The sequence below is a fragment of the Dermacentor albipictus genome, chromosome 1 (genome assembly GCF_038994185.2).
Source record: "Dermacentor albipictus isolate Rhodes 1998 colony chromosome 1, USDA_Dalb.pri_finalv2, whole genome shotgun sequence".
Lineage (NCBI taxonomy): Eukaryota > Metazoa > Arthropoda > Arachnida > Ixodida > Ixodidae > Dermacentor > Dermacentor albipictus.
The window spans coordinates 436,004,242-436,017,247 of NC_091821.1; the positions used below are offsets into that span (position 1 = coordinate 436,004,242).

The window sequence follows — 13,006 nt, forward strand, 5'->3', positions numbered from 1 at the left end:
TAATGCACAAGTTTCAGAGCTCTACGAACTATAATCATTCTAAAATTACACGCTCCAAGCTCTCTCCATCGGCAGCGGCCGCCATGTTGATCTACGTGTGTTGTGGAGAGCCATGACCCTCTGAGGGTTGTTTGCAGTGCACAGACCATCCGGTTACTCTGCAATGCTGACACGACAGGTAGATATTCTCACACTTCAGTAATAAAGGACTAAAAAAAAGGTTTTGGGGTTTTACGTGCCAAAACCATCATCCGATTAGAGGCACGTAGTCATGGGGCACTCCTGAAAAAATCTGACCATCAGCAATGGGAGCGGTCAGAATATTGTTTTGTAGTGTAACGTTTACGCAAATTTGTGTTTGTATCATGTGGTAATCGAGGTCATCTTTATTTGTGGTGCTGACTAGAAAAAGAAAAGGCAGAGACGAGTCAAATGCATTGTTTTTTACTACGAAAAACGATGTCATCAACTCATGGCCGCGTCTCGAACTCCGAGAACCCTTGACAACAAGGTAACCTAATTATAGATAACAAGATACACGGGAGCTATCTCCACCCATTATGGTTGTCGATATAGACTGGATCAGTTTACTTTTGCATAGACCTGCTACTGTCGCTGTATTCTAAACGAACATTCCGACCAAAACGAGTACAAATCCCGCCTTGGCTGTATATGTTCCGCGACCAACGTCTTACAAAGCGTTTAGATGGAATCGAGCAACTTTTCTCGATTCTAATACGTCAGTCAGTAATATTTAAAGACAAGGGACACCGTTTATGAGCAATGAACAATCGAAATAAAGTAAACTTCCCGCCGCGCGCTCTCTCGCCACGGTGAAGCGATGCTACGCGCTCCCACTTTCGACGCAAGAACGATCCCAGCGCTGGCGTCTCCATTGGTGGTCCTCGTACCCATTAATTAAGCGGAGTTGGAGGCAGTTATTGCACTGATGCGCGGCTTTGTCTCTCGTATCGGCCCACTGGCCCGCTGGAAAGCTACACAGGGGGGATAGCAAGGGAGTAAGGCCCCGACCGAATGTTGGGGTACTCTCGTTTTATTTTTCTTTAATTACGGTGCTACTTCCGATTCAGGCAGGCGCATCACTCTCACTACGCGAGATTGGTATTCGGGGTTTCTAGCGTCTGCAGACACCACCCCTGGATCTAGGTCAAATTAGAGACCAATCAGAGGACGCGGCTCTGAGACCGCCTCGCCAAGCAGAGGGCTCGTCGTGGCATGCCGTGGCGGGCGCGGTACCTACACGCGATGCAGCACGCTGAGCCGATCACTGCGGCCACGCGCAGCCATTGTGTGCAGCCCGGAAGTGCACAGATGACTACTTAAATTTTTTTTGTGATGGCAGAGTTTTTATATGTTTCTTATATTATACAAAATTTTAATAATGGTATCACTGAAAACGTCTTCGCGATCATGAAATCTGCCAATACTTGTGGAGCCCGGATGCCTGCTCGCGAGATAAGTTGCTGATGACATTACGAGGGAGATAGCTAGCGATTTTCTTCTACTCTTTTTGACACGAGTTTGCAAGTTCCCTGCAGCCTGAAGTGCCATAGTATTTGGCTCACATGTTCACAGGAGCCTCGTCTACAACATTTTCTAACTGCGTTCAGAGGGTCTTTCAGGACCACAAACGTTTTGCAGGCAGATTGTTCTTGTAGTATCGCTATATTAAACTATAGGCAATGAGAGGGATTCAGTCTTTTTCGTTGTGATATATTCCAAGTAAATAGCTCAAACGAAACACGCACTCGAGAAGGACACGACACATACGCACATGTGTCACTACACGTGGTCCAACCTATCGTTGCAGTCGCCCTGTGAAGCTCAAACCTTCCGTACGAACTGTCCATGAATGCTAGCCAAAGCAATAAGTTAGGTGGTACAGTTGCAGAGTTCCGAATTTCGATTTCCACACATTTACGCTTGTGGCCCTAAAGCATTTGCTTTATTATATTCTGTCGGCCAAGCCTGCATTTTCTTACGTGCAAGACTGTGCACAACTGTCATTTACACGATGAATGCTTCCAGAGAACAGTAATTATAGCGAATATTAATTTGCCGAAAACCCATTATATCAATAGCGCGGGGAGCGCACATGGGTGACACGCGTTCGGAGTTGTAACAAGTGACACTCCAGCACTTTCAAAAAGAGAGAAAAGTTCGCAGTGAGATGGAGGTTTGAAGTGACTAGATGTAGTTGAACAAAAGGTTGTTCGAACAAAAACTGTGGTCGAACAAAAGGTCGTTCGAACAAAAGGTTGTTCGACGACACTTCCGAAAGAGTGTATATATTACGTCCCCGACACTGTGCAAATGCAGCTCTACCCTGCTTATAAAACCACGTGTTTCACAAACTCCATATCATGGATCATCAATATCAGAATGGCGCATTGACACCTACAGCTCGGAATATTGGCAAAGGCACGATTTATTGATTGTAACATTCTTTATTATACTTCCAGTAATGAGAAGACTAATTGTAGTGTCCTAACTCTTCAACATACTGCGCAACATCATCCTGTAGCATAGCTTTCCTTTGAGTTAGTTGCCCAGACAAACGGAGACGAAGAGACACACATGACGCTCGTCCTGTCTATGTGTGTCTGTTTGGTTTTTTTTTTTCACGCCGTAATACTGATAGCAATTATTCAGTGACGCGGAAGATTCAGCTTATTTTACGCGTCTGCATACTTCGCAGACTGCACCTCTTTGCCTAGAAATTCCCTGTAAGTAATATGCGTTAACCGAAAATAGGCATAATTAATGTTGATTTTCGGTTAGCCCATACTTTCATGGTCTGTTCGAATGGTCCTGCCTGTATAGCGTAGACGCGATGGGGAGCCGTTCCCGGGCTTGCGGATACCACTTTCATCTAGCGCTGTTAGCTGGACGTATTGGCTATTAGCGCGGTCTACTGTATATATAATCACATTGTTACGGGTGTAAATACAGATTAACATACATTTACAAGCTATTTACAGAGGACAGCAAAACAAGCAAGTTGGCGGATAATCCATACACTTAAAGCTTCCCGCCATCATCTTCCCCACGAGGAGCAACGTCGTCGTCCTCGTAATGCCCGCAGTATCGTGACATTGGCCTTCAGTCCCGAAAGTGTCGACCCGACGCTCGCTAGAAGCTGGTGGGCGAAAGGTGGGCGTAAGTAAGTAAAATTGGTCACTCGTGGCAGTATGCGGTTAGGGTCGGAGTATCTCGACAGCAGCTTCTCCGAAAGGTCAACGTACCGAGTCGAAGACCAGAGAAGGACGAGGTCACCCGCAATTATGCAGGCGGGCCAGTGGTTGCGGTCGTGCAAACACGTCTGACGTTTTCGCTGCGCAGAAAGACAAAGACGGGCGATCTGAAGTGCCTTTCCTGCTGTAGCAATGGAGTCGCGAGCATACTCAGTTGACAACGGATTGCACTCAGCGGTCAACTTACGTACTCAGCTGAGTTGACAGTTAGGAGCACATAAACAGCTTACCAGTCGACGTGGCGAACAATGTTTATGCCGTCGCGCAGCACACAGTGCCGTGGCCGGTGCCATGGTGTACTGGACGTTCAGCTGCGTCATGCCGTTCCTGCTTCTGGAGAACGACGGCGGCCAGGGTTACCACTTCATCAGACGCTGGCACAAACTCGCCACCTGCGTCTTTCCCGGCATGAGCCTGCACTGGAGCTTCCGCGTGCTGGAGCGCTTCGAGAAGTTTGGTGAGCGCTGCGTTTCCCATTTCCTCGCTCCTTAAAGACTCGAGGACAGACATTTCGCAGGTCAAGCTAGAACTCGGGGTACAGGTCAGTAATGCCAAATGTCATGTTTCTGAATGCGTGCTTCGGACTGGCGGGAGCTGCAAAGGAAGCGGATAGAGAAATCTTGCAGAGACGCCTACAGCGATGTCGGAGTTTGACAAGTTCATTACCTGCGTTACAACATAGAGCAGTATGGGTTAAAGCCGAACAAAACACTAATGAGAACACCGCCAAACAAATCACATCACTTATTGGGTGTCCGTTTCGCTTACGAATTTCGCAGTGACTTTTGGAGCCAACTGGAGCAACTTCTACGACCGCAGCGCCACTCCAGACAACGTGACACTGGCAGAGATCGTGTTTATAGGCCTGATATGCGACTGTTTCATCGTGTTTGCAGTCTGGTACCTAGACAACGTGGCGCCCGTGGGTCCAGGAATCGCCAAGCCTTTCTACTACCCGTTTCAGGTGCTCGCTAATATCCGGCGCGGGTGGCGCAACCGTTTTAGCGTTTCGATTCACGGGACGAGGTCACAGACTGGTTTCCATGTTACTATGGCTACGTCTTGAAGACGTGCATTTAAAAAAATCTACATTCTTGAAGATAGTAGTCTGTCCCATGACTATAGCAGCCTTATCCTTAATTAAGGCTATAAGATAATTTATCTTAGACGACAGCCAGTTTAACCTACACCTATGATTACAGAAACTTAGCAATAATTCTAATCACCTCGTGCGGAACAATATATCTGACACGAGGGTCAGACAGCGATTACAAGCAACGATCTTTTTTCATGCACGTTTCGGGACGTCTGTCGCCTCTATCATAATGTTATGATGACAGGGGCAACATCATATTCTCGCCATGGTATCAAAGTAGGCAACAAAAAAAGAGAAAAAACCTAATTTGCCTTCATCAAAGCAATTTTCCTTGACCCGTAACAGTGAATATGTAAGCCATTGGGCAAATTAAGCACCCTTTATACACCCATTAGGATGCTAAAGTAGTGTCTATTGCTGAATTCGCACGTCCTTGCCTAAATGCCCTTGGATGCGTATTACTTTATGTGGCCTAATTTATTCTAGAGGACATCTATATGTCTTCGTAGTTGTCGCAATAATTCATATTCTTGGCAAATGATGAGCCATAACTCGCTAAATGTGCGTAGTGCTATTAGTAACTTTGGTCGTATTGATGATAGAGTAGGCTGCACACTGGATCACGATACGTTACGCTATCACTCGCGATGTACAAGTGAGCTGCAAGCAAGCAATGTGAGAACGTCTTGGCCTTTGTTAGCTGCTGCATTGATTCGTACCTCCCATTGATATAATTGATCAGATTACAAGGATTCACCTCGCGAGTACCTTTCCCCATGGCCTACCTTTCCGCAGCACCTATTCCACCCAATGAGGGAAGTAAGCAGCTGTATTGCAGCAGTCATGAAGCCTTTGCGTCAACTTGTTTTACGAAGGACATATTGTAGGTGTTACTTTCCCAAGCACTGTTTTAACAACCGTGGCTTTAACAATATGTAAATCTTGCACGAGAAACTCCACCTTTCAAGTTTCTGCCGTGGGCCATGAAACATTGGGCAAAAAATGCACAATAGTTTTTCAACGAAAAGCAAAACTAACATTTTTGCTAAGCCACATAAACATCGTCAAATTATTATCATTATCATCCAGCAATTTATTTACACTGCAGGATGAATACCTTTCCCGTCGATATTTATTTATCCCTGGTTTGCATAAGCACCATGCGTGCAAATTTCCTCATTTCATCGCATCACACCCGCCGTGGTTGCTCAGTGGCTATGGTGCTGGGCTGCTGAGCACGAGGTCGCGGGATCGAATCCCGGCCACGGCGGCCGCATTTCGATGGGGGCGAAATGCTAAAACACCCGTGTGCTTAGATTTAGGTGCACGTTAAAGAACCCCAGGTGGTCAAAATTTCCGGAGTCCTCCACTAAGGCGTGCCTCATAATCAGAAAGTGGTTTTGGCACGTAAAACCCCAAATATTATATTATTATTATTATTCATCGCATCACATAGTTCTCTGCCGTCACCAATTGCGATTCCCTTCTTCTGGCACCCATTCTGTGGATCTTACTAGAACACCGGTTATCTGCTCTACGCATCAGATGGTCGGCCCAGCTTCATTTTTTCCCCTTAATGCCAGCAATAATTTCGGCTACCTGTGTTTCCCCTCTAGTCCACACCACTATCATTTAACGTTAGACCTTTTAGATTTCTCGTTCCGTTTCTCCTTGCGCGATCCTTAACTTTCACTAAAGCTTCTTTGTTAACGTCCAAGTTCCAGCCCCTACGTAAGCACTGGTAGAATGCAATGAGTGTAATACTTTTCTTTTCCCGGACAGCGGGAAGGCGGTTGGTCATCACTTAATAATGGCTCCCGTTTACGCTCCTATCCATCTTATCCTTCTGTAAACTGCCTTCTCGTGATCAGGGTCCCCTGTGAGTATTTGGCCTAGATAAAGGTGCCCTTGCACAGATTATGGAAGTTTACTGCCAAACATAAATTCGGATATCGAACATTACCTTTGTCTTCTGCCATATTATATTCAACCCTACTCTTGCACATTGTCCGACACGATGCTCAATCCTTTGTTTTAGGTCATCTCCAGAATCGTTGAAGACAATGTCATCAGCTAATTTTTGAGACATACTATGCCTTGGAAGTTAGTTAATACTAATATATTACACGAATTTATACATAAGCTAAACATACGTAACTGCTGTACAGAAACACTGCGAAACTAGAACGTAGCAAGACAACTAGGAAATACACTAAGAGAAGTCACAATCTGTGTACGCATTGTAAATGTGCCATATCATACAAAAATCTTATAAATGGGGCTGAACGAGGAAGGAAGCTTTCAGGGTTGTGTTGTGGTCACAGTGTTCGACAGTATTTGCATGGCACCGGCTCCTGACCCCGTACGCAATTGACAACTAAAGAGAACCAGAGTGTCGGGCAGGGGGACGCCTGTGCCAAATTGGGTGGTAATTCATTTGGTGTTTTGTGGCGTAAGGACCGCCAACTTAGATAAACGGCCAATTCCGGTTTTTCATTAAGGTACATGTGAAACGGAGAATTGGTCTCACTAGAAAACTGCTGATATCATCACAATAAAATTTATTGCATGTAAAAGGCGCCGCTGAAGCCTATCGAATGTAGAAAGTAGAATTTTGATTCAAGGCCCGGACCTCCATTCTTTTACAAAAATTTGGCGAAACTTGGCAACACAACCACAAACTAAACCACCATGGCTACATATTTATAACTGCAATTACGGAAAACAGACATGGCAGTTTTGTAAACGGCATCTGAAACGGACAACTGTTATAAGAGACTTTGCACCTTGCGTGAAGCATTTACAATGTTTATAGGATTTTGCAAGTCCTAGAAACGAATCAGGACTTCTTTAGTACTCTAGGTGTCGGAAAAAGTGCACTTCACAGAATATTTTATTTTTTTATTAGTGAGATACAGTGTTGCAAACATAAGACAGGTATATTGTCTTTTATCTTGCGACTTTCAAAAAAAATTTTATTGATAGCCTAAATTACAAATCTGCTTTCGCCAGCCAGCAGATATTAACTTTTCTTTTAAATGCGTCGAAGGTAATCGAACTCTGCAGTGGACGTCGCACAACACAATTTCTCCGTTCCCATATATTTCTATAGGACGCTATGTGATAGAGCGTTCTATATAAAAGTGTATGCCCTTGTGAAGGTTACGATTCTACGAGTGATAAAAGTGTGCGCGGTGGAAACCCACTGGCTTTTATGTTTTGTGCTACTCGAAAGCTGGCCTGAGACAGAACGTGCACAGCACGTGGAGGTCAGGTGCCGACGCTGCTATAGTTCTTTTTCATCCATGATGTGAGCAACTAATTAACCCGCGATGCAGATGAGCTACTGGGTTCCAGCTATCATATCCATTACGCCACCAGCCATGACCACGGTCGAGATCCTCAACTTTCAAGAGGATCCGAAGGGCCTGCCAGCTGCAATAGAAATTGTGAAAGTCAGCAAAGTAAGCTGGTCACTTGATGCACACTCGATAAGAATGCTAGTACTGCGAATGAGAGTCATCGCCGTCACCCTTGTTTTCACTGAATGTTATGTATGAACTGTCAGATTAACCTATCACTGGAAGCCTGAAGGAAGGCAGAAAACTAGGCCGAGTGTCGCCTGACCATCTTGAAGTCTAACAATAAAAAAGTATCAATTAAATGATGATGGGAAGTACGCCCACGTGATAAAAAAGTGTGATATTGAGCCAACGAGCGTGCGGAACATATGAGGGAGGGTAGGTCTGAGAGTGGATGGCGAAGGCAGATCAGGCGAGGTATTCTGTGAGAGTCCACCTAGCGGACATGTCCGTTTCATCTGCTGTTGAAGCGCTGATTGGCTGTAGCGCCTCTCTGCTGCGGACGCGCAGCTCAGGCCAGCCAATCAGAAGGTCAACAGCAGACGAAATGGACACAGCAGGCGAAATGGACATGTCCACTAGGTGGACTCCTACAGAATAACTCCCCAGGACGGGGCCGTTACTAAAAGCTATTACGTACCAAATAATTCCTTGAAAAGCCCGGCAACCACAAGCGGGTCTATTTCCCCAAAGTCAACGCGCAAGTGTGCCCCCGATGGAAAGAAGAGGTGGCGTCAGAACAAGTATTTTATTTCATGACTAGAAATCAGACGTGAGGCGAACGCTGACTGCGTATTTGCTTGCTACGAGTGATAGAGAAATTTCGTAACTTCATTTTCCCGATGGTTGCTCGAATGGACATGCTTTTGCATGGTGAATACCGCGTAATGTAAATTCGAGCACGGGTGCATGCCCTTGCTGCGTATTGCGGTTGTAGCAACGTAAAGAAGTTAAGTAGCGAGATGGGGACGTCGGCGCCATATCTGACGCGTTGAGGTCAAGTAGTTCCAAATGATATGTGGGACTCGCCAGCCACAATGACTCCGCAGCTATGCTGTTCTGCTGCTTAAAATGACGTCTTGGATGTCACCGTCCATGGTGGCCATATTTGGGCAGTGAGAGAATGTCAAAACGCTAAGTCTGGCGAAATTGAGGTGCTGGCTGGAGAATCCTGCAGTCAGGTGAAGTATGAGTGCCAACTACTACTGCATCTTAGACTCCGCGCATTGCTTTGGATAGTTAAAAAAAACTGTAATAAAACAGCATACCTTGCATGCTTCACGCCCACACTCCTCTTTCGCATAATTGTGCCAGATATTCCTGAAGCAATATCTTGTCATGTCAAATCTTGCAGATGTCATGTCAAATCTTACGCCTTTGTTAACTTATGTTAGGCGTCTGTTTAAGAGGCTGCTGTTCATGCACCCCTAAGCCTACTGTTTCAATGGCGTCTATAGGATTACGATGAGCTCATCGCCATCCAAGACGTGACGCTGAAGATCTTCGAGAACCAGGTCACGGTGCTACTCGGACATAATGGCGCGGGCAAGTCGACGCTATTGAACATGGTCACTGGTGAGACCCCTCGATGCGGTATAAGGCTTCTGGTGTAGACGTACGTGTACTCGGAACGCTGAGCATTAAACCGCCGTTATCAGTCTGATATTACACGCGTGCCCATTTCACTATTCGGGACCGTATACTCGGCATAACGTTACGTTTTTAGCTTAATTTCGTGTTCCACACCAATGACCGACTTCTGGAGATATTCTTTCTGGAGCACTTGTGTGGTCGTCTCTTTTGTCAAGGATGATATGGGCGTGCAGTGTTCCCGATGGGATGGTTATCTGGCAGTAAGCCTTAACAAAAAGGGTTCCCTACAGGAGTTATGGAGATCATTGTTGTGGCACAAGGATACATTGCAAGGAAGGAGGAGTCGTGTGAGCGAAATGCGATGTGATGTTAACGTGGTTATATAGCACATGCAGCTTACAAAATGAGGTACCGCAAAGCTGGGACGTTGTATTGTGTAGTGCTAGGAGCACCTTGTGCTAAAGGCCAAAAATGCGTTTAGTTGCGGATGAGAGACTCAAGCAGAAACAGGAAAGCAGAGCCACGTTTACAAGGCTGCGTATTGGCTGTGTAACGTGAATTTGCGCGTGGTGACCATTTGGAATTGTTCCCTTCTGCCTAATATTTTATTTTTGTGACCGACCACTTGGTGGCGGCTATTACACCTTAGTACGGCTGTTACACCTAAGTCTGCGTGAGACGACTGAAAGCATATCATATAAGACAACCAGCTGGCGCGACGGCGCACACCGGAAGTCCAGCTTGCACAAGCGCCGCGAGCAGTCTCCAGCTGAGGCTGAAAGACTATAGAATGCGCTACGGGGTATTGACGCGACCAGCTTGTGCTAGCATGGCGCTGCTTAACGCTTCGTTGCGGCCATTCTTGTCGACCATGACGTGTTTGGGGAGGCAAGCGAGCGAGTATATAGTTCACAGCAGACACATGCTGAAATACACATGCCGAGCTCCTACGTTGATATTCCTCGCTGGCGAAGACCGCATGAAGTGTGTCAGGACGAGTTGGAGCTGGGCGGGAAAACTGTATTGCATGATGAAATGTCATGACAAAATCCATGTAGTATCACACTGGTCCGTCGATCAATACGCCAAAGACAAGTAGTGGCCACTCATAGAGCAGGTAAGCTGAACAGCACATGATAGCAGCTTGCGTATGAATGGACTGCCAAAGCTTAAAAGGCAACGTGCCAAGCCAGCATCTTCTCTTTTGAGCGCAACCTTCAGTGGGTAATAAAAGCACTCGAGAAACCCGTTGCTTACGGGGCAATATGTGGTCATCGTTATTTATGCAACACCTATAAGAGTTAGATGCGTGCGCAACGCTGATTATCATTTGTGGCTGTGCACTGATGTGAAGCTCGAAAGAATAACGAACTGGGCAATCCCAATTCTCGAGAAACTTGCAGAAAATATCCTCAGCAGTAATAGCCATTAAAGGTTAAGGCTTAAGCCGGCGCGCAATATGATAGATACACGTATGTAACAGCTAGCTGACATCACGGCACGCTAGCAGAGATCCAACAATGCCGGCATCACGCAGTGAAAGAGATTGGTCGGCATGGGAAATGGACCGCAGGCTGCTATATTGTGACGTTGCATATTGTGCCACTTGCACGTGGTGCAGGGACGGGTCCTATTGGGAAATTGCAAATGGCGTGGTTCAAGTTCATTAACCATAATATGCTACCACGAGCTTTCATAGAAAGAAATGCAGATTACACGCAATTTGTGAATTTCGTGTAACCAAAGGCTTGGTGAGCCATTAAGACGAAGCGGCGCATCACGATAAGAGATACACAAGGTATTTTGTTGACAAGTGCGCCCCCCAAAAAATCATGGTACAACCGCTCTCTGCCAGGCGGTGGGCCTTGCAGAAACGTAACACTTCCAACCAATCACCTAACCTTCAGGCACCACAAAGAATGGTTTACTAAGCACAACAACCATTTGCTGTCCGCTACCAGATAACGCTACCTAGGCAATGCAGAAGTATCAAGTCTACGACCGGTTGACGCCACATTTCCACGCATTTTTTTTTCTTAACCCGACGAAGATGTCACTCTGTGCTAGGCGCGCCGTTCGTGCCTGTGGCTATGGCCTAATCATTATTTACGTTTATAGAACATCAAGCTAGGATGCTGATGTACCTATGCCTGAATCCCACCACCGCGGGCATTTTTTTATAAAGCGACGCTTTCTTTGCCTGTCATCCTGTATCTGGGCGTTCGTTGATCGGTCGCTGGTCGGGGGTTCTTGACCAGTATAGACGCTCCCCTCATTATAAAAGAAGTAGGCGTTGATGGTGGGCTTCGAACGCGAGTAAAGAAGTATAGTAGTCCGATATGATACGCATTAGGTCATAGTCACAAGAGAAAAATGCACTCGTTGCTCTCGTTGGCATGTTCACTACTTGGCGAAAATGCAACATGCACGCGCAGGGGGTTCACCTGGTGGTGGGTTTCTGAGGCTTCTGGGCATTTCCAGGGTAGCGTCACCTGGCGGCGGCCGAAAACGCAAATACGGAAGGTACACGTTGCACACGGTTTCATCATCGGTTGAGCAAGAACCCGAAGCGCACTGAATAGTGGCGTCATGCGGCAGCGGACGAAAACTGGAGACAGGATAGGTGCTCATTTTATACGGCGGCATTTTCGTCGGCATTTTATCGGTTCACGAAGAATCCAACGCACACTGAAGGGCGACGTAACCTAACGGTGGAGTTTGGAGGCTTTTCATTGTCTGGCTGGCGTTACCTGGCGGTGGACGTAAAACGGCGGTGTGAATGAGGCCTAAGGCGGACTTTGAGATGCTGTGACTAGTGAAGCTTTCTTTGAAGCGTCTGAAGGTTATGGGCATTTGTCGCTGATAGCACCGCTGCAAAGTCCGCCGTCAACTGAGAACGGTTCTGGGACGCTTCGTCGGTGAAATCCGCTGTCGAATTATTATAGTGATGCGCCGTTTCGTCGTACCGGCTTACCTGAGCTTCGCTTACACCGATTCGCACAGTGCCTGGGATTTATCATTTTTCTGTATAGTGAAGAGGCGTCTACTCGGTTAGGCAAGAACTCGACCATCGATGGAACGACCAACGCACCCCAAACCACGGTATGGTGGACAAATGAAGCTTCGCTTTAAAGTTAATGTAGGGTACTCTGGCCAGTACCGCGGTCGCTCATCTACTTGCTTTAAGAAACCCTGTCTGTGCTGGCATCAAATTCCCACTGTTTTTCTCTCGTGTATCTACTCTGGTACCACCCTGTCTACCCGCCCCATTTCATCCACTCTCCTCTTTCACTTGTATTGCGAACGTTGATACGCTTTACGCGACTAGTGTCACTATATATGCTCCCAAATTATACGTGACAAACATGGCACGCACTCGCAGTCGTGTTAATACGATTTTGTCCAGCTTTCGACCCTTTTGTAATGCTTGCTGCTAGACTAGTAGGTTCATTCTGTATTCACTCTGTGTTAATTCTGTGTTAATTCTGTTATCATTCTGTATTCATTCTGGACTATGGTGAGCAAGAGCAAATGGGCATATAAATACGGGGAGGAAAGGACATGGTGAGTTCTTACAACTATCCTTCATAGCACTCACCTTGTCCCTTCGTCCCCTTATTTTTATGCCTATTTGCGCTAAGTGCTCATTGTTCTTGTGGTCTGTGATACTTCCTACACTT

At 46.3% G+C, this 13,006-nt stretch overlaps 1 protein-coding gene across 3 annotated transcripts in view; it reads left to right on the plus strand.

Annotated features, from left to right (window-relative positions):
• LOC135908031 (phospholipid-transporting ATPase ABCA3-like) overlaps window positions 1-13,006 on the plus strand; it is a 114,311-nt gene that overhangs the window by 33,136 nt on the left and 68,169 nt on the right. For all 3 annotated transcript variants that reach the window (XM_065439794.2, XM_065439797.2, XM_065439802.2), the window contains 4 exons: window positions 3,544-3,732; window positions 4,055-4,239; window positions 7,710-7,835; window positions 9,191-9,308. In XM_065439794.2, coding sequence (XP_065295866.1) covers window positions 3,544-3,732; window positions 4,055-4,239; window positions 7,710-7,835; window positions 9,191-9,308 — 618 coding nt within the window. The remainder of the gene's footprint in view (window positions 1-3,543; window positions 3,733-4,054; window positions 4,240-7,709; window positions 7,836-9,190; window positions 9,309-13,006) is intronic.